The sequence below is a fragment of the Mycteria americana genome, chromosome 5 (assembly GCF_035582795.1).
Source record: "Mycteria americana isolate JAX WOST 10 ecotype Jacksonville Zoo and Gardens chromosome 5, USCA_MyAme_1.0, whole genome shotgun sequence".
In the NCBI taxonomy this organism is placed as follows: domain Eukaryota; kingdom Metazoa; phylum Chordata; class Aves; order Ciconiiformes; family Ciconiidae; genus Mycteria; species Mycteria americana.
In genome coordinates, this window is record NC_134369.1 from 33,589,417 (window position 1) to 33,611,066 (window position 21,650).

At 43.6% G+C, this 21,650-nt stretch overlaps 1 protein-coding gene across 1 annotated transcript in view; it reads right to left on the reverse strand.

Annotated features, from left to right (window-relative positions):
• The window catches only part of PAPLN (papilin, proteoglycan like sulfated glycoprotein), a 53,124-nt gene extending 37,327 nt beyond the window's left edge, over positions 1 to 15,797 (reverse strand). Inside the window, exons 1-2 of the mRNA XM_075501500.1 lie at positions 15,673 to 15,797; positions 3,780 to 3,842 (exon numbers count right to left, since the gene is read on the reverse strand). Of these exons, the coding sequence (XP_075357615.1) occupies positions 3,780 to 3,836 (57 nt within the window). The 5' untranslated portion in view covers positions 3,837 to 3,842; positions 15,673 to 15,797. The remainder of the gene's footprint in view (positions 1 to 3,779; positions 3,843 to 15,672) is intronic.
• Between the last annotated feature and the right edge of the window lie 5,853 nt (positions 15,798 to 21,650).

Consider the following 21,650-nt stretch of genomic DNA (forward strand, 5'->3'; position numbering starts at 1 on the left):
ATACACACCCAATCATGCCAAATACATGCACGCAACAATAATAGAAGTTATTCACATGGAAAACCTTCAGAATTTATTTTCTCCAGATCACCAGAAGCACCGTTCTATCAGCAGTAGCACTAATGGACAGGGCTCAGGCAGTTTTACATCATTTCATCCTTCTCTGAAAACACAGGAGGAATAATGACAAAAACACTTGAACCTGGCATTTTCCATTATTGCCACTGTTTACAACCTTCCTAGAAGCAATGACAGGATGGCCTGAAATTGCGTTAGACTCTTCTGTCTCAGTTCTGCATTAACAGCTAGGGTATAAGATGTAAAGACGTATATAAGATGGAGAGACATCTTTGTTTTCTATTCGTATAGCCCCTAAACACAACTCCTCCTGACCATCTGGCTGTAGTTTCTAATACTACCACACTGCCCACAATAAAGGAACTACAAGTAATGGGTGACCTCCTTTTCCAGATCCTTCAAAGCCTGGTGAAAAGGGACAGACACCACAGGAGCTGTATGGTAAGACCCTCTCCATATTCTAGCAGGAACGAAGGGAGGAAGAGTCTAGTGGGTCCCACCAAGGATGGAGCACTGGGCAGGAAATTCTCAGCAGCCAGTGGCTTTGACAAGCAGGAGTCCCTCTCTTGCTCCTTAACGCTGCCTGCCATGTCTGGCAGATAAACCAGGCACTCTCAGACTGCGAGCAGAGAGAAGATGTAGGCAATAGCCTCAGCTGCTCTTAAAGTCTCAGCGCTGTCAACATTTCTGCCCTTATACTGCTTGCTGCTTTCCCTAGCCTAACAATCAATAAAGTAAAAACAAGTTCAGCTACTCCACTCCAAAAGTAGGAGAAGAGATGAAAAGCAGCAGGCATCAATCTACACCCTTTAATCGCAAGCAGACACGAATCCCTGCAGACCCATCTCCATCCTCGTGTAAGCCGGCAGTTCACACGTTTTAGCTGTACTCCCATTAGCACTATCGGTCTGCGTGTTTGCAAGTTCGTGCTTTCCTGCTTCTGGGACAAAAGGTGTCCAGTTGTTGTTCGCATGAGCGGACAGGATGGTTCTAAGAGGTAAGTGGTTCATTCTGGAATAAAACCCACACATGCTAGTCTGTGCCTTTTCTGCTGTTTTTAGTTCTCCCACCACCACCCTCTTCTTCTTCCTGGGGTGTATACTATTCACTGTATAGCTGGAGGTGACCCCCCTTTCTACCCATGTGCTGCTATACTGGCAGCTCATTTGATACCAAAATCAAAACAATTGCTGCTGTCTCAGCTGCAAGGCTGCTCTGGATCTAATACTTAGCACAGTTAAAGTGACAGAGCCTCAATTTCTTAGAGATATGTTACTATACATGAAAGGAAGCATCTCTCTTTCAGCGTGGGGAAATGCACCATGCCACCTGACAGTCTTATACCTCTGCCACTGGGAATTACAAAAGAACAGCACAGGGAAGGGGCCTTTTCAATGCTATGTGACATGAATTAAAGTTATTTTTCAATAAGCCTGCCATCTCAGGTGAAGCACTAAAGGAGTGGAGAATGGGGTAGAATGGCAAGCAATTCTCCAACTTATTTTCCCCACCATTCCCTGCCTCAGTTTTCAGTCTCTCTCTCTCTTTCCCTTCCTTTCTCCCACCACATATGTACAACATTTCCATTTATAGCAGCAGGGCTACCACTCCTCCTCTGCAGCACTGAAACAGAGGCATGCAGGTACTGCTGTTCCGAGCTATCCCGCCTGTGGGAGTTCAGGCAGCTCCACTACTCTTGGTGCATAGCCTGATCTAGCACAGACTTGAGTTGCCATCACTACAATCAGTCCTGCCAGCTCCAGCTCTCACAAGCTGACCATCTCTTGCTATGGTTCAGCCTACTTGCATTAGCATCTGGTAGGGAATGGCCCATATGAAACTCTGCTGGTTTTGGCTGGGGTAGAGTTAATTTTCTTCATAGTAGCTAGTATGGGGCTATGTTTTGGATTTGTGCTGGAAACAGTGGTGATAACACTGGGATGTTTTCGTTACTGCTGAGCAGTGCTTACACAGAGTCAAGGCCTCTTCTGCCTCTCACCCCACCCCACCAGCGAGTAGGCTGGGGGGGCACAAGAAGCTGGGAGGGGACACAGTCGGGACAGCTGGCCCCAGCTGACCAAAGGGCTATTCCATACCATATGACGCCATGCTCAGCATATAAAGCTGGGGAAGAAGAAGGAAGGGGGGGCGTTCAGAGTGATGGCGTTTGTCTTCCCAAGTAACTGTTACGCGTGACGGAGCCCTGCTTTCCTGGAGATGGCTGAGCACCTGCCTGCCCATGGGAAGTAGCGAATGAATTCCTTGTTTTGCTTTGCTTGCATGGGCAGCTTTTGCCTCCCCTATTAAACTGTCTTTATCTCAACCCACCAGTTTTCTCTTTTACTCTTCTGATTCTCTCCCCCATGCCACTGCAGGGGGAGTGAGCGAGCGGCTGTGTGGGGCTTAGTTGCCATCTGGGGTTAAACCACGACAGAAACCAACACCGTTTCTCTCTTCCCTCCCAGAAAAAAAAGGGAGAATTACCACAGCAGAGTGCCTCAGTGCTGCTGGATCTTCCTGCTTCCTCATGGCTTGGACAGACCCGGCATGTCAGGGAAACTGAAATTAAGCGGTGGCCAAGCAAAACCTTCTCTGTTCATTCAGCGTGCCTTCAACAGGAGCTACTGACTGTATGCAGGGGACAGAGTCTAATGCTACAGGGAAATGTCAGCCTTCACAGTTGCAGGGTGCTTCAGTCATTTCCCCTCCAAAAACTCACCAGGTTGGAGATAGGCAGGTGAACAGATGAACTGAGTATAGTATATTCCATTTCTGGTTCTTTTAACATACAGCACCATCTTCTATTAGATGTGAGATAGCAAGATCTCATTTAAGCATAATATTTCCATCTGTAGGATAGGAAATCTATGACGACTAACAAACTCTGCTTGATTTCTGGCCTCTAATCCCTGATCTTCAAAGAAGGCCTAGAAAGTATTTGCAAATACTGAATCTAGGAATAGAAATTCATTATTGTACTAGAGATTAAAAGTTATGGACTCATTAATTTTCACGGCATATTTATAATTCCTCACTACTCCCACAAAACACTTACTCCAGGTGATAATTACCTCTTTTTTTTCCCCCTCTCTGTTCCTTTACACCTAACAAACATAGCACGGCTTCCTTTGCTAACACTTCCACTCTACTCAGCAGGTCACCTTTTACCTCAGATGTCCAACTCATTAATACAATTGAAGTTAAACTCAGAGAAACCGCTCTCAAGCTGCATTTACTTCAGAAAGATCCCACTTCTCTCTCAGAAAGGAAGAGGAATCCCAGTTCCTAATGGCTGTGTTCTTTTTCTGACAATATCAAATTGGCTTAACATAAAGATTACCTCCCCCAGTAAAGCTAAACCATATGGCTTAGACCACTAAGACCAAAGAAAAGAGAAAAAACAGCTAACCAAAGATTCATTCTTTTTACTTCAAGTGACAACTCTCCGTAGCTTTGAAGCAGGAGACAGCAATTACTGCTTTGCAGATAACACCCCTAGAGCCAAAAGCACTACCAGAATTTTGTTTTTTAATTGCCATGTTAGACTTTTCATAACATGTACCACAGTAGGCCTGATGACTTGAACCCATTAGCTCTTTCAGGAATACTTTCTACAAAATACTTGAGTTATAGATGTTGACAGTCCTTAACAGAATTATCTTTTATTTCTCGTAACAGTGTTCAGAAGAGCTTTTACTTACTGAAAATGCAGAAGGTGGTATCATTGCTAGCATGAGCAGAAGGAACAAGTTCTTCATCTCTGCCTGTGGGAACAGAAAGATTATTGATCAGAATTGCTGGCTTCTTCGCTGCTTGTATGGTGGAAAAGCTAAGATACTATACAGTAAAAATGGAGGTGGAACTAAAATCAAGGTGAGAGAAGAAAAACAGTTTTATCACTACACTCCCTGGATAGATGAAGGCAACTGCAAAGACTGAAATTACCCTGCACAGAAAGCCAGAATGTAATTACTGAGTGCAAATATTTCCCTGAACTTTCCTCTGGTATTATGAGAACACCATCCCCGGGCACAGTGGAAGATGCATGCTGTTGCATGTCTGCCCTCCCACCCTTTTACATATACACATGATAAAATACTTGAAGATTGCAATGACTTCAACCAACCCAAGATGTCTGTCTGTCTGTGATCTTGCTTGTTTAGAATCCTACAGTTCATCATGGACAGCTATAGCTAGATTCAACCATCAGTAGTTATATCCCTTCTGCAGAGCTAGAAAGGAGATCAGGCCACACAGACCGGTATGGCAGCGTACAACAGGATACAACAGTTCCTAAAAATCGGGGCATTATGCACATTTGGGACCACAATGCTCCATTGGTGCATTGCCTGTTGCTACTTTATCCTTCTTCTCTTGAGTTGCAGCAACCAAGCCCACACCAATCACCAGCGTTTACAGCTGTGACCATGGACACTTCAGCCGCGAGAGACTGCCTGTTTCTCGTGACCTCATGACCAGTTGATTGAGCCCGTAAAGAAGAGATAGACTAGATATTCCTAGCACAGTTTTATCTAGTCTAAGCTTCTTTCTAACTTGGGAAAGGAAAGGAAAAAGGAAAGATGGAGAAATCTTCCTTTCATAGTGCATAAAAGCATCAAGGAAGAAATGTTGATCTCATCAGACATCTGTTTTAATATTAAAACTTCATACATAGCTCCTTTAGCCTGGCCTATTAAATCCAGAGAAAATATAGAATGTATACCACCATTAACAATGATAATATTGATATAAAATCATTGTTGCATGAGAATATCAAATCAGAAACAAAATATACTCAAAATGAAACCTGCTTGATCTAGCATTTGCATATTTCAGGTTACTTTATGGTGGTCAACCATTTTTCTCATAGTGCTAGGCCTCATTGAACCACAGCTCATTACAACTCGGTAAGTCCATATACACCATGGGTTTTGACACTCCCAACATTCACAGTGCTGGGGATAAAAAGCTTGTTCTTTAATGTTCTTCCTTTCAGATGTAAAAACTACTAAAGTGCTGAAAATCCAGTTGCACCAAATTCTGTGTGCAAAATAGCAATGAACAGGAAAAATGTACTTGGGAAAACAAGTGCTGATAAGCTTCTCTCCCTATATACTCAGTGCCAATCATACGATTCATAAGAAAACGAAGCTATAGGAGCTTTTTATATGAATAGACTTTCATTAATTTTTGATTAGTCCTTCTTAAGAAACTGAGGGAAGACTATGTACCCTCTGTCACCCACACATGCTGCTACTTCTCTTCCCACTCAAGTCAAGGAAGAAACAACCTGGAGATGCCCTCCACAAGAGGTCAAGTACACTCTCTATGCTGCAGAGGCCAACAGCCAAAACACAGGCTAGATCTGTGTCACAACCCTATCCAACTGCCAGATCCTTTCAGAGGGGAAGGACAGCCAGGAGAGACCCCTTTTTCTACAAGTTCCATGCACGTGAACAGCACAGCTTTCCTACAGCAGCTTGTAACTTTCTCACAGCACTAGCAAAGCGCACTATGAGACCAGCATCTTCCTTGAATGGTGGTGGGGTCAGAGGTAAATCTTTGAGCTTGATCAGCTACCCTTCCTACTGCCCAGAGGAAAAAATATCTCTTCCCCAGCATTCCTCTCTCACATCTTCCATTCCAGGCACCTCTCAGGTTCATGGAGATGGCTGTGGAAGTCACATCCCTTACTCCAGCAGCCTTGCTCTGCTGCTCATGGACTGCCCGCTCAGCTCCTTCTAGCATGCGAGCCAAGAGGCAGACAGGCTGGGCACAAACCACGTGAGGCTCCTGGAGAAGAGGCTAGAGAAGCAGCTCACCAGGGCTAGCAGTGCTCCCACTCCCCAAGTAGTTAGTATCTTGGAGGTTTTTAGCCAGATAGGTTAAAAAGATTCCGTAAGGAAACAACTAGAGACAGCACCCAATGTTTGGGACGATCCCCTGCATCAAAGCAGCAAGAGGTTACAGCTCTGGTGCTTGCTTATATTTTTGTGCCGTTGTATTTGCATGGGAATTGCTGTCATATGTCCCAAATTTAGCATTAAAAATTTAGACCATCCAGCCCTATTAAACTAGTCAGCAGATTCCAGGAAGGATGGTCAGAAAAAGAACAGGGCCTTCTGTATCCTATTAAATACCCCACTGCAACACAAATCTTGTGTCTGATTCTGTGAGCTTCAACAAACTTGTTATTTTAAAAGCTTCCTCAGATGTAGTATTCAGCATTGATCCCTTTTGCCTTACTTTCAACCAAAACCAACACAGATGGGACCGGGGAATCTGTCTGAAACCTTGGAAAAAAGGTCAAGTTCTGTTTCCGGATTTAACGGCTCTTTCGCTCCTTGTAGGACCTGGGATAGAGCAGCATATGTTTATTCTGCTTGTTTGCCATTCTTCTCACCGAAGGCTGGGTATGCGGGGGAAGGAACGAAAAGGACAGTGTTTTGCAGTGCTTTCACTTGTAACAACAGCAGCTGCTGCTCCCTGTGCCTCCTGCCCTTCTTCAATTCTCTTCAACCCTCCCCAGCTCCCTTTTCCCACTGTGTGCTAGAACAGCATCTCCACCCCCCTCCACCCCGAAACAGCAGCAGGGCCGGAGGGGAAATGGTGACTTTATGCTCAAGATATGGAACAGCTGCTGGAAAGCTCACATGGAGGAATTCCTGCCATAGTGCTAAAATATGAAGTCACAGAATCACAGAATCACAGAATCATATAGGTTGGAAAAGACCTTTAAGATCATCGAGTCCAACCATAAACCTAACACTGCCAAAAACCATCACTACACCATGTCTCTAAGTACCTCATCCAAACGTCCTTTAAATACCTCCAGGGATGGCGACTCAACCACTTCCCTGGGCAGTCTGTTCCAATGCTTGATAACCCTCTCGGTGAAGAAAAATTTCCTAATATCCAGTCTAAACCTCCCCTGGCGCAACTTGAGGCCATTTCCTCTTGTCCTATCACTTGTTACCTGGGAGAAGAGACCGACCCCCACCTCTCTACAACCTCCTTTCAGGTAGTTGTAGAGAGCGATGAGGTCTCCCCTCAGCCTCCTTTTCTCCAGGCTAAACAGTCCCAGCTCCCTCAGCCGCTCCTCATAAGACTTCTGCTCCAGACCCTTCACCAGCTTCGTCGCCCTTCTCTGTACGCGCTCCAGTACCTCAATATCCCTCTTGTAGTGGGGGGCCCAAAACTGAACACAGTATTCGAGGTGCGGCCTCACCAGTGCCGAGTACAGGGGCACAATCACTTCCCTAGTCCTGCTGGCCACGCTATTTTTGATACAGGCCAGGATGCCATTGGCCTTCTTGGCCGCCTGGGCACACTGCTGGCTCATATTCAGGCGGCTGTCAACCAACACCCCCAGGTCCTTCTCTGCCAGGCAGCTTTCCAGCCACTCTTCCCCAAGCCTGTAGCGTTGCATGGGGTTGCTGTGGCCCAAGTGCAGGACCTTGCACTTGGCCTTGTTAAACCTCATACAATTCACCCCAGCCCATCGATCCAGCCTGTCCAGGTCCCTCTGCAGAGCCTGCCTACCCTCCAGCAGATCAACACTCCCACACAACTTGGTGTCGTCTGCAAACTTACTGAGAGTGCACTCGATCCCTTCGTCCAGATCATTGATAAAGATGTTAAACAGAACTGGCCCCAACACCGAGCCCTGGGGAACACCGCTTTCATCTCATTCATCTCAAGTCATCTCAGTGAGAAGGATTATGAGAATCAGTTCACAATAAGTAAGGAACAACCAGAATCTCCAGCCAGAACCAGAGGTGTGCCCAGCTGAAACCTCCATTCCATGCACCAGAAGAGGTTCAAATTGTCTAGCCAACCACATCGGGCATTAACTGCTCAGGTTAGATGAATAAAAGGGTTGAAGTGGTGACTGGCTCCAGCCATCTGTAAGCTTGGTCAAAAAGAGTCGGTTCAGACGTGAACTATGAAGCTGTTTTCTCTAAGAGATGCTGACCCAAGCTCCTCTGAAGACTGGAGAAGTTCAAACTTGAATCTGACTTCAGCAGCTCAGGACCCTTACTTCTATTCCAAAACAGTATGGATCAAATAATATTTTGTAGAAATTTCAGAAACTTCTGAAAGGATGTTCTGGTGCCCTTTCTAAACTGCCTCCACAGCACCTACTTCTCCTTGGCACTGTGGACAGGAGGGTCAGAGGGCCACAAAGGAGATGGCTGGAATTTCACAACTCTGGACAGAACACAACAATTCCAGTACAACTGGAAAGCGGGATAAGCACCCTTATTTCAGGGCTTAACACTGAACCCACTCGGGAAAGAAGCCTTTGCCTTAACAAATAGAAGGTCTAGAAGAGACAGATGGGCAGTCTTGGAGATTTCTCTATAGTGGAGCCAGCAGTGAACTGCAGTAAAAATGTTTTATTTAGTTACAAACTCTTATCCAGGGTCAGGCAGGCTTAGCAAGCTCAGTCAAATCTTCATTAAGACCAGGAGTATGTTTCAGAATCAAGGACAGTTTTAATGACTCCTGTATTTACCTTACGTGTGCAAATCCTGCCTTCCAATGCACAAACAAGTTTCAAGACTGCTTACTTAAACTTGGCCTCTTCTCCAAATAACCTCTCAACATCCACGTTCCTAGGGAAACAAGACCTACGTTGCCTGTATATATATGTGAAAATAACTTTGAATCAGCTGGCTAATTTCAGGGTTTCAAAAGCATAAAGTTAACTTTTGTTTGAGGGGAAAAGATACTGGGTTGGGATGAAGAGACGTATTGGACTTTTAACCCATTTAGATGATGACTTTTTCTTTTCAACAGGAGGGAATCCAAACTTGAAAGAGATGTTACAAATAACTCAGCCTTGCTTAAACAAGAGCTTAAGCTGTTTAGTTGCTACAGAATCAGATCACAAAGTCAGAGTAAAACAGGTTTCATGAGTTCCATTGCTCACAGATTTATCAGTCTGGGTTTTTCTCTATTCTTTTTGAAAATAATTGGACAGACAGTGCTACATGGTTCTTCTCTGTTTAGCACATAAGACAGACCAGTCTTCTTTTGCCCATGAACCACATTTCTAAATCATCCTTTGGCCATAGACACATACCACATATGTGGGTCAGGGACTCTTCTGGGAGCGGTTCACAGGCAGAAGATAAAAAGACCCCTTCAGGGTTCCCACTTTTCTATTGCCAGACAAGATTTAGCTGGGCACACAGGTAAATGGCAAAGCCACCCAGCAATACTAGCTTCAGCAGGTCCTTACAGCTCATTTCATCTCCCAGTTGGGGATTTGGATTACCCAGTCTGGATCTGTTATTCCCATCTGAGGTAGCCCTGACACAGAAGCTGCCTTTGCACGGCTTGCAAGCCACACGTTGGCCACCCCTGCAACAAATATTTGCCTGTTGCAATACAGATAGAAATGGCTTATTGTAAAGTTTAGCACATCCAGCACTAAAGCAGAAGTTGCCACTGTGATCCTGCTACTCGCACCTTTTCAGAATTTCCTTCCCTTTCCTCCACTCCCAACTCCACCCCCCTTTAACACATCATATCTCACTCAGTTGTTATATTTTCGGAAGTTTGGTTGAAGGAGGTCGGAACTCAGAAAGGATGATGATATGTTGCCCAGTTATCGACCGGCATAAATTGTTTTAGCCATTGACTCAGAGCAAAGTCTTTTAGCCTCATTACATTTTCTAGAGACATTATGATTTTTGCTTTTCTCTCAAAACATCCAGTGTATCTTGGTTCCAGCTTGCTTTTGTTTGCCTTGTCTACTGAGAAGCACCCTTAAAGTTTTTGGTGGAAGAGTTAAAAAGGGAAAATATACACATACAGCAAAAAGATGAGAAAAAGGCGGGGAGAGAAAGAGGCTCCGTGGAGCAGCGATCACGGGTAAGGAAAAAGCTCCTTTTAGCAGCTCCTACTTAGGCTGGGAGCAGAGTTGGGCGAGCCTGAGGACCACATCACACAGCCCAGAGGAACCAAGAAACCAATCACCCCTTTAGGCAGAGGATATCGCATTCAAGATACTTCTTAATATGCCTGTTTTCTTCCCCGACTATAGGAAACCATCATTTGTTTGACATTTTTCCAAAGAAAATCCTGGGCCTGCTGTCCTTTGGGCCAGGGCGGATAAGGCAACTGCCTGTTAAAGTGGGAGGAGGCTGAATTTCCTTTGCCTTGACCACACAATGAGCAACATTGCATTTATATACAAAGCTGTTTATATACAAAGCAAGGGATAAATGTTTATAAACACGTGTTTAAATACAAGACTGGTTGAAAGGGCTTAGTGGGAAAGGAGAGAGAATAAAGAAAAACAAGACAGAAGTTGTCTGAGTAAAAGTTTTATGGAGATATCTTTACCATTGGTATCCAGATCTATTAATTCACTCTAAATACATGCTAGGACTTGAAGAATCCTCATCAAGAAAGTAATCCTGCTGAGATGTACTTTCAGCTATATTATGCATATTATGAAAGATAAACTTTCAGCTAGAATAACTTTAAAATTCACCTTGTTAAATGAAAAAAAAAGTTACAAAAACTTACTAATGAGCACAGCAGCAGAGCACCAGCTGGCTGGAGAACTGAGTAGTGGTAACATATAAGCATCTTCTAGACTGCTCTATCAATAGGCTTTCATCTCAGCCTTCAGCCTGATTCATAACAGGCACACAAATCTGCACCGGGCCATCGCTTAAGGTGGCCGACTCAGACTGAACAGTGTCTTTACAGGGGACTTCTACAGCAATGCCAAGTTCGTCAACACCTGGGGAAGCTATAGCAGCCTCTGTCATACAGTTTTAACCCGAATACCAAAATCACACAAAGCCGGAGCTGAAAAATCATCAGGTGCAAGTGCAAGATCAGACTGTGAAACACACAGAAGTTCTAGTAAGGCCTCACACCGTACCCTAACAGGGGGTAGGCAAAGAGGCACATCTGCTTCTTTCGCACTCTCCAAAATCCACAATGAAGCATCTAAGGTTTAGGTCAGTGAAGCGGCATCTTCCAAGTAAATGTGGTCACAATGCCAGCCTTTTACAGGAGCTAATACAGTATTTCATGAGGATGACTTTCCGTCTACCTATTAATATCAGCTGAGATTCAATTTTCTGCAACCAGCCTTCCACTATTAGGTTTGCAGCCAGAGATTTATTATGAGGAGTGAAGATGGGATTCTGCCTTCTATTTTGGTAGTCTCACTGTGCTTAGCTGTTAATTAAATCTGGGAGCACATAGGGATAATGACAAGTGCACACAGACTAATTTAGACAGTTAACATTACAACAAAAAGCCGCACACTGCCTATGGAAAATACATGACAAGGATATAATATCCCAAACACTAACATAATTGAAGAGGAATGGCTAACAACCTTTTACTACTGTCCTGTCACAGCTCAAGCTTCACTTACATGAGTTATTTAGCCTTATGTGAAATACTACCCGACACTGAGCACTGCTACTGTTTACAAACACGTTAGCCAGCTCGAGACTAATCCCTTCCAATTCAAATTTTGGAGAATTCTTTAGGAAAATAAAGCATTTCAATGGTGCAAAATTACTTCCAATGTTATTTAACTTCATTCCATCCTAAATATAAATACGGCAATCTTCTGCGCTGTGCAAGGGGCTAAAAAATAAAAAATGAGCGTTACCTCAAAAGGAAACTTCAAAGCAATGCAAATTGTTTTCTGCCTCTCTCTGCAAGATCTACATCTCTGTTCACTGAGAGGATGTTAGCAGTGCATTCAACAGCACGCTTGCAGTATACATAGGGAACACCTCTGTTACCTTTAAATAAATTTGCTTGGGGACTAATAACATAGACAGGAAAACGTGAGAGTATTTGCCCTGAACCCCATGCGGGTTTTGATTGCTGCTGCCTCTACATTGTTTCTGGAACCCAAGATACTTTTTTTTTTTTTTTTTAAAGCTAACTCAGTTTTAACTATATATATCTGTAAACACTCCAAGCACGCCACACTTGTATGGGTACACCTCTTCCCTAAGGAATCACCCTTACTGACTCTGATGCAGACATACCTTCAGTGGTACAAAGCAGGAATTCCCCAGAGAAGTCAGTGGGCTTACTCACATTACTCTGCAAGGGAAAGATGACTAACATGAGGGGAACTAAAAGAAATTAAAAGGGGAAAAGAGAAAAACCAAAACCAGAACTTTTGACTAGCAAACTTAGGAGGCCGAACGTGTGGCAGTGGAATTAGGGCTGCAGTCTCTAAGGATACCAGCCCTAGCATCTTTCATCTGTCACTAAAAATTAACTTCATAAACAATGATCTTAGGAGGGTGCGATCGCACTGCAGTGCCTGGAGAGATCTCAAAGGAAGCACATGCTCCACTGTGTGATCACAGCAAAATGACAACAGTCTGATCTAAAAATAAATTGGTTCTTTGCTCTGAAGCTGGTTTCTCCCACAGATGCCCAAACCAGAGCCTCCAGTTACTGCTTTAAGGGCTAGGCAGAGAAATAAACAATCCGTGGATGGTACTTGTTTTCTATACATCATGACTGCATGTCAAGAAGGCGAGCTTGCTGCTGTGTGAGAAACCATAAACAAGCGGTTTGTACGTAGACTATGCATATGAGTAGGTACCACTCAAATCCTTTAAAGTCCCTTCTCAAACATCTAGTAACCATTATTGTTATTAATTGTCCAAGACAAGACTGGACCACAACAAATCACATTTCAGATCCAAGAGTGTTAAAAAATGAGACAGGGAAACTGTATGCAGCAGAGTATCATTTCCAGTGAAATAAGTTCTTTTGACAAGTCCATCATACCATGGGCATAACTGCAAATGACTGTACTGGATCAGAGCAATCATCCATCACTGTCTAGGCTCAGTAGCTACGCTAGGTACACTGCGGGGTTTATCATCAGTTTTGTATAATCCTTCCCACAGACCCAAGAGCAAAAGAACTTATTTTCTCTGTAGTTCACTGAGCATCAATATGTCACTAGGAGAACATTTGCCCCTTCGCTCAGCTAATGATGAGCCTGCGACACAAATTGCGACGACTATTGTAATTGCATCCTATGTATTCTAAGTGCTGTTCTTCTACAAAACAACACCTCTCCTCCTCTTATAAAAAAGCTATTTGTTTGCTGTGTGTTGATGAGTCACAAGGTACATACGTGATCTAATTTAAATGGTTAACATTTTATTAACATTTAAAGCCCCCCTCTGAACAAAGGGAAAGCCTTCTGGCAGCCTGAGCAATACCTGTTCCGAGGCACAGAACAGTATTTTGCCTTACTTACACTGCATTCAGAAGAAGGGGCCCTCGATCAAGATTGGAGGTTTTTTCCCCCAGGTTCCCGATTTTAACAGAACATCTGTGTTTCTTTAGAATAAAATTTGCTCTTTTAACTCAAACTCAGGTACCACCAGGAAAACCAGTTGCAGCAACATAACTCCTTTCCCATTTCCTAAACCCTTTCAGCAAGTTAGGGCACAGCCATTCACACAGACTCCAGCTGAATCTTGGTGCCTAATTTGTGAGGCAAGTAATCCCTTAAGCAACTGGATTGGATGAGCTCTGCTGGCTTTCTCTTTCACCAAGCGGGTAAGTAGCTGGATCCAAGAGAGAGCCCAACCCAAAACCAGAGATACAGGATATGTATCAAAAAATACCGCACTTACTGAACAGCAACATTTGAGATCACCAATTCTCTAACTTCCCTATAGCATTATAGTACCATAATGATTACTACTTCCCCCTTAAAATTAAGACAACTTAGTTTATACCTAACATTATTTTTATATACATACAGAGAGAAACCAGCAAACAAAATCCTACACCCTTGCCTGAAAATCACCTCAAATCATTTGTCACACACCTTTTCTCAAATGCTACAGAGTGGACTGTTTACTAGTAGACAGATTTGGAATATGCAAATGCTACAGAGTAACTACCCCAACCCCAGCATTTCTGTGAAGCCATCAAGCATTTACACTCACGAAGCAAAATATTTTAAAAACAAACACCTCTGAGGTGTCAGGATGCTCCACAGTGTGTGAGAACCTGAAAATATGCTTGAAAAAGAAGTCTCAAGTATCTCACACTGGACAGGAAAATATGCTAAAAGCAAAACTTCCAGAGACAACAAATTTGCTCTATGGTTTGGTTTTTTTTTCCATTTTATTAATCTTGCCCTTTACTAACATTAACAAATCTTAGTTTAAGCTAGTGCCGTGCCAAAGATACATGGTCCCATCTCCCTTTGTTGCACATCACAAACACCTCCCTTTGCTCCCTGTAACAGCAGAACGTTTGTCCTGAAAGTCCAGAATGAGGTTGCCCAGCACACACGTGGCTGCGTAGCACGTCGGCTCCCCAGCACGCTGCACCTCAGAAAGAATGGTTTTTCCTGGCTGCTCTGCCTACAGAGACTGGGAAATGCTCTGGCGTTACAGAGGGTGGTACATCTCTAAGAAGCCAGGAGAGGAACATTTAAGCGACCAGCCAGCTGACAGAGAAGCTGTTGAAGGGCCCTCATAAGTGCAATGCAGAAGGCATAAAGCAAACTCCAAGTGTTGTGAAGACACTTCCGAAAGTAATAAGCAAAAGTGTTGACAAACCCTCTTTAGGGTCTCTAGAGACAGACCTAAAGAGACATACCACCCTGTACTAACACCAGTTATTCCTAGTCCTAGGAACTCCTTTCAAGACTGATACTACCTTTGTCAAAGCTTTGAAACTCAAATCAGCTGCTCCTCTACCTCCGCCTGACCACCCACAAGGAACACCAGGGCATCAGGCAAATCTGCCACCCTGCCACGTTGCTACCAGGCCATTACCATCTCCATGCCAGGACAGGTCCCCGAAGCTGCCTTCTTGGCCTGCCTCACACCTCAGACTTCCTCAGGGCTGAGAAATCCAGTCCTGCAAACCTCCCCTCTCACAAACGGGCCCGTCGACTCTCACAGCATCATTTGGCTGGGGAGAGCCCCCCAAAGGGATCCTCACACAGCTGAAAGCAATGCAAGACTGATTAGGAGAGACTCCCTCCCCTCAGCACCTGCTAGCACAGGGACAGAAGCAGCTGAGCACTCCGGGGCTGATAGTTAGGGGGTACAAGAGTCTTAGCACCTAGGCAGGCTTTTATTCTGACCAGCAAAAATTACGTGTCTCCAGTCAATATCCCTGCTACATTTGTCTTGCTTTCTGCGTTCTTTCTGGCAGGGCACATATGTCTGACCCCAGCGGGCTCGTCCAGCATCCTGTCAAACTGGTACCTTTCCCTTCCACTCCCCTGCTCCCCCCAACCACAATGTCAGGAACAGCAGTTTTGATTACATTAAGCCTCAGTCTAATTAACTGCAAGTGAAAGGGATTAATGTTCACCAAATACATAGAGTGTCATCTTCCCTCCCTTCTAGGAAATAAAATTTTGCAGTCATAGGACTCTGGTCTCTCCTTTCCCCTGTACTCTTTTTAACTGAAAGAAAAAAATGGTGGGAAACAAAAAGTAGTTTAAAAAGCACAAACAGCACTGAAAAGACTAAGAGAAAACAGATATCCAGGTAGAGGGATCAGGACGCAGCCCAGAACACAAAAGTCAGCACTTACCTTCTGCGGGTACCTGTGAAAGGTGAGTGCAAAACTTGGAGACACTTACACCACGCTGCAGCCAAGCTCCAAAACCCACTTTCCTATCGTTCTGGTTCAAACAGTGGCTCTTAAGCACTCTTCTCTCCAGCTTCTGTTTGGTTACTAATCCTTACTGAACAGGAAAAGGAGAGTTGTATTTCATTTAACCCCTTCAGCCTCGAAGTTTCTTCACAAGAGTTTTCACTTTTGCTTGGGAAAGGCAGAGGGGTAAGCACGCACACACGCACGCATGCTTTGGAATTGTTTCCAGCTCCAGTAGCCTGTGTGTGAGCACACATGTTAGCTCTGAACTGTGCCTTAAGTTATTGCAGGGGCGGGGCCCCTTGTAACTAGTTTTATTTTCGCTGTTGGCAGCATATCAAAAGAGAGACAGTTATCCACAGATCCCTTCGGTATTCATTTCAGTAAGTTCCTAACTCCAAAAAAAATTATTTAACTTAACATTTACTTTAAAACTAAAGCCTGAATCATAGTTCACAGATATGCTTTTGACCAAAGAAAGTTTGAACTTAAATACAATTCACAGCTAGATCTGGCCCTAGGCAGAGTTAAGCAGATCCCTAAGGTCTGAAAATACCAGCACTTTGGATACAGATCTGAATTTAACCAAAGACAATGGCAGCTTAGGTTTCTCTTTTTTTCCTCTAACAAATGCCATGCAATTCAGAAACCCTCTGAAAAATCCCATGAAGGAACAACTTAGCAATAGAAAAATTGTTAAGGGAAAAGGAATCTAGTTGGATGCATTACAAGGAAAAACTTGTGCTGTTAATCATGTGGATATTAGATAAATCATTGCATAACAACTTACATGTTGCTGTTGTTGTTTTGTCTTGAAAACAGACAATTCCCCCCTCCCCCCCTTGATTTTGTTCTCTGCTTAGTATAAAACAAACAAATATTGAAATACAGAGACCACTGATCTATAAAAAGATTCTGGTCCAGCAATTATAACAACTACCAGCATTTCAACCCTACTTAATATTATGACTGAGGTCTCCAAGATTTTAAGAATAGCTTTAAAGTGTTAAGTTTGGGTTGGTCTTATTGTTTGCCTTCCAGTTTTAGAGTCCTTTTTCATCAGTAGTTCATTTGAAACCACGAGAAACAGAACCTTGCTTTCAAAAGGAAAGATGAAGCTTCTACCTTCAGGTAACTCCACGTACTGGATCTCCAAGGAAGACATCAAGATTTGCAATGAAATCTCCAGAACTGGTATCACTACTCTCTTCTTGGCCACACTACTGCTTTAGATGATCAAAAGAGACAATATCCTTGGCAACTGTTGACAAGCCTAGACACAGACAGCTCTGAACGGAAAAGAAAGTTTCTAGCAGCCTCATAAATGCACCAGGTGACATAGAAGCAATTTTATTCTAGGGCTACAGCTCTTTTCATCCCTGCTGGTCAATCCCTGTCTGGCAACTAGAAAGTTGCCAGAAAGTTTCTGGCAACACAAAAGTTACACAGTACTCGTGTCCTACCGTTACACATCCCACGGGGGACAGAGTTCAAATGAAAGTCACATCTTTTCCACACGCAAAAGCAATCCTGCACTTTCCTGTCCAAGCTAACTCTGCCACAATAAACAAGGACAAAGCCTAACAGGAAAACCAACACAAAATGGCCACACCTCCACCAAGAAGCAGGAGAACCCCAAAAGGCTGAAAGGTACAACACACCCCGGAAGAATATCTAACGGTGGTGCTGATGCATGGCTACCTATGTTCCCCTTGTCAGGAGAGACAACAATCAGACATTTTTAATGCCTAATTGAGAATATAGAGATTATTGCCTTGCCCCGTTGGATTCAAATTTTCCTTTGAGAAAATAAATTCAGTCCTTGGGCCAAGCTGTGGGCCCTCCTTTTCCATCAGAAAGAAGTTACATCAGTGCATGCTTTTTCTATATCCACCCATACTCTCAACTGGCCATTGGCTACTGCCATCCTGCCAGCTGTCACAGTTATATCCTAAGCTTCATCATATTTGATCAAACCAAAACCTGAACCCTTGGCCTTCTATGAATAAACCACACCTTCAGAGCAGTTTAAAGCTTTTAGCCTGTATCATTGGCAAGAAAAGGTTCGAAATCCAATCCCAAAGGTTCAAAAGCTAGTAGGCAAAAAAAACACAACTCCAGATGAATTTATAAATACGTGATTCTTAAAATTTCTTCCTACAGCAGCAGGACCCTCAATGAATGTTTTTTGGAAATACCAAGCTTAGTAATGTTCTTGTGTTCTTGTGTTCTTGTCGATAGTTAAAACTACAAAGGAGTTCAGAGACGGGGAAAATGTGACTGCTCATGTTGGAATCTAGCCAGAATACATCCGAAAAACAGCTGTGCCTACTGCATTAAAGCAGATACTGCATAAACACATCTGGATTCATTTTTAACCCCATGAAGACTTAACAGATAACCTCCTGAGATGCTGAAATAAAACAAGAAGTGACCAGACTTTTACCACAACTAAGCAACATGAAACATCGATGAAACTCCTTTTATTAACAAAAGGAAAGAAAAATCGGCTCATACTTCCTGGTTCCATTAGAGACATGACGAAGTCAGAAGCTATTACCGTGGCATTTGAACTCGAGGCCAGTCCTTACCTGAAAAAGACAATGCAAATACGAAGTAAACCTTTGCCCTGTAGTTCCACGGAAAGTTTTGTGTGTGTACCTTTTCTCTGGAGAAAGGACATGATCCCTGTGTTGAAATTGTTTTCAATACCTACCATTTAGTGAAAGTAAGATAATCCACTGATTCAAGACCATTCTCATCTCTTGATAAGACACTCACAGTTCACTATGGAGTGAATACAGTCAGGACCACAGGCATTTGCCTCTTGCCACTAGCTCTATCTGGTGCCTAGCCTGGAGGCAACGGCATCTGGGTGTCACAGATGTGGTCATCAAGAAAAAACAGTTGAGGTGAATGCATAGTACATGGATACTGCTGAACAAGATATCCCTTCTAATCCCATCAGTGAAGTGCTTTTGGCAAGAAGCAACCTCTATAGAGCTGTGATACTGGGATTTCAACAGTTACATGGCCAGAGGTCAGTAGTAAGACTTCTGCTTTCTCTTTTGTTATACTCCAGAAGTACCTTTCATGGAAACAAACCACAAGGATTCCGGAGGCTGTTTTCAAAGACTTAAACAGCCAGAGACTGTTTCCAAAGACTATCTAAAGATTTGCATGCTTTACTGGACAAAGCTCCAGTCTAACTAGTTACGGCTGTCTAACACTTATAGCATTGTGGTGGGTTGACCTTGGCTGGTCGCCAGATGCCCATCAAGCTGCTCTATCACTCCTCGTCCTCAACAGGACAGGGGAAGAAAATATGATGGAAAAGCTCATCAGTTGCCATAAACACAGGGAGACCACTCACCGGTTACTGTCATGGGCAAAGCAGACTTGACTTCAGGGAAATTAGTTAGTGAGAAATAAGAACAAAATTAAAAACACCTTCTCCCTACCCCTCCTTCTTCCCAGGGGGAAACTTCACTCCTACCTCCTAACTCTTCTCCCTCCTCTCCCCTCCCCCTTGGCGGCAGCATCCAAGAAATTCAGACAAGACTCACAAAGCCTCCAGAAGAGAAGCTGGTCTCAGTGGCTTGAGCATTCACCCAAGGAAGTGAAGGATCTGTGTTCAGTTTGTGTAGGAGATCTGAACCTCCCAGGAGACTATTGTGATCAGGAAACCACGGTATAGAGACACGTTACAAACTGGTGTTCTTGATCACTCCCTTAGACATTTAGCCAAAGAACAAGGATCCGTGATGTTATGTTTATGGTTGGGTCGTATGCTTAAAAATGGGATGTTTGCCTTGCTTTGCTTTCAGATTAATATGCAGTTTCTTAGATAAGTGCAGCAGCTTAATCAAGGGAAATGGACAGCCATTCACATACTTTAGCCTACTACTTGGTGCATTTTATTCAGGGGATATGCTCAAATTCTTCTCAGCACAGGATAACACTGAATAGTAATATGACATCCGAGGTAAGTGTGCTGATGACTGCATGACAAGGTAAAGAAATAAGGGTCTCTGGGATGTCAAGCCAAGTCCACTGCTACTGGGGACACTACAGCATATCACTCCTTCCGTCAGCTGCACAAGGGTCTGAAAACAGGAGGCTTCAGCTCACTCTGAAAAGAATGCATCTTTTGACATACTGAATTTTTTATCCTTATTTTATAAAGAAAAGGCAGAAAAGCAAAATTTTATTCAAGCTGAACTGAGCTTTTTTCAAACTTGAACAGCACACCAATAACTCCATTCTTCCCAGATTCTCACTCGCTATCGCAGGATAGGCATGTCGTTTAGCCCTCTGAATCACAGCCTCTCATTTTATAGAATGAACCCTTGCCAATCCTTCATGAAAAGAAGCTCAATTTCATGTCCAGGAGACAGTGCAAAGTCCTTAGAGGAAAGGTGGAAAGCATATTACACACCAATGAGCTCTGCTGTACAACTTAACTGCATCAAAGCCCGTTATCCTCTTGCAGTAACTCTTGCACTGGTCTGTATCTGCTCCAGAGACCTGGCCACCCACGAACTCTTTCAAGTGCTGAGGACTGTTGCAGAGGAGTTGACCCTGTACAACTTTTGTACCAGATCCAGCTACTAGCAGAGACAATTTTATTGTGGTTTGCCAGCATGCAGCCACTGAAGTCAGCAATGCAAGAGAGCAAACTGGAGTAAGGTATATGGAGAATAGACTCCAGTATTGATAGGGTTATTGGTGCATAACTCAAGATGCCCTGAGCCAGGGCTTTGAGGACTGCTAAACTATCACTACAGAGAACTAGACACATACAGACCTAGAACAAACAGACTTCTGAAACAATCACCTTCTACACTGTATTCATATTTCCACATGATTTTTAGTCTAGAGCGTCAAACTCCATCTGCTGACCTTCACAAGTTCTCTTGGAGACACTGTATTTCTAAAATCTGGAGATCTTTCCAAAGGCAGGTTTTCATGAGCAGGGATAGGTAATGAAATAAGTGTCACACAGGGCTCTTTCACCTCCTTCATGCAGGGGCCTTAGGTGCTTTCATGAAGTTTTGGGGACTTTTAGTCCACTTTGGGGAGGTTTTCCTCATGTTTTCCTGGCTGCACAGAAGCAGCCCACTTCTACTTGTTCAGTAAGTGAGTACTCCCCAACAAATTTGTGCTTCTCTTCACTTACACTCCTTACAAATCCCAAGATACTCTAGCTTCTACTTTTGATTCACCAACATGGTTTCTTGTCCATTGTGAGCTAGTAGCCCAGGATTCCCATTCATCAGCTCATATGCTCATGCGCATCATTAAACTCCCTCCTCCTCACCCAAGCACATTCTTGCTGAATGTCAGAGAAAGAAAGGTATCAGCTTCATTCCTATCCAGTCTCCCGTCTTGCCCACTTCCATATAATGCAGCCCGGAACAGTGAAAACCAATGCAATCATCAGTATTTTGCTATAATCTGCTCCAGGAACAGACCAACTCACAGGCACTTGGTCTGACTGGGTCCTCTTCTCTTAGCCCATTCTTGATAACTGAGCCAATTCCTGTGCTGTGCTCTCCAAGACAGCCTTCAAATAAATTGGCTTTTTGTATTCAAAGAATTAGATACCTCTCTTCGTCCCTTTCCGAGATGAGGGAAATCGTAAGCCTGTCACTTTATGTTTAGTTTGATTCTCACCCAAATCAAGTGAGACTTTTATTCAGGCCAACTTTCTGAACAAGTTGACGATGCTACACACAAGTTTCAGCTCTTCATCCTTAGGCCACTTAAAGAAGAAAAGCAGCACGCACTGATAATGTCGGTGTTCAAAAAAGCGAAAACAACTTTGAAGTGCTGTGACTAATTCCACGCAAACTTTGTTGTGAAAGGTGCTCCAATACACTGCACCTCAGGATACAAGTGAAGGCACTAATCCA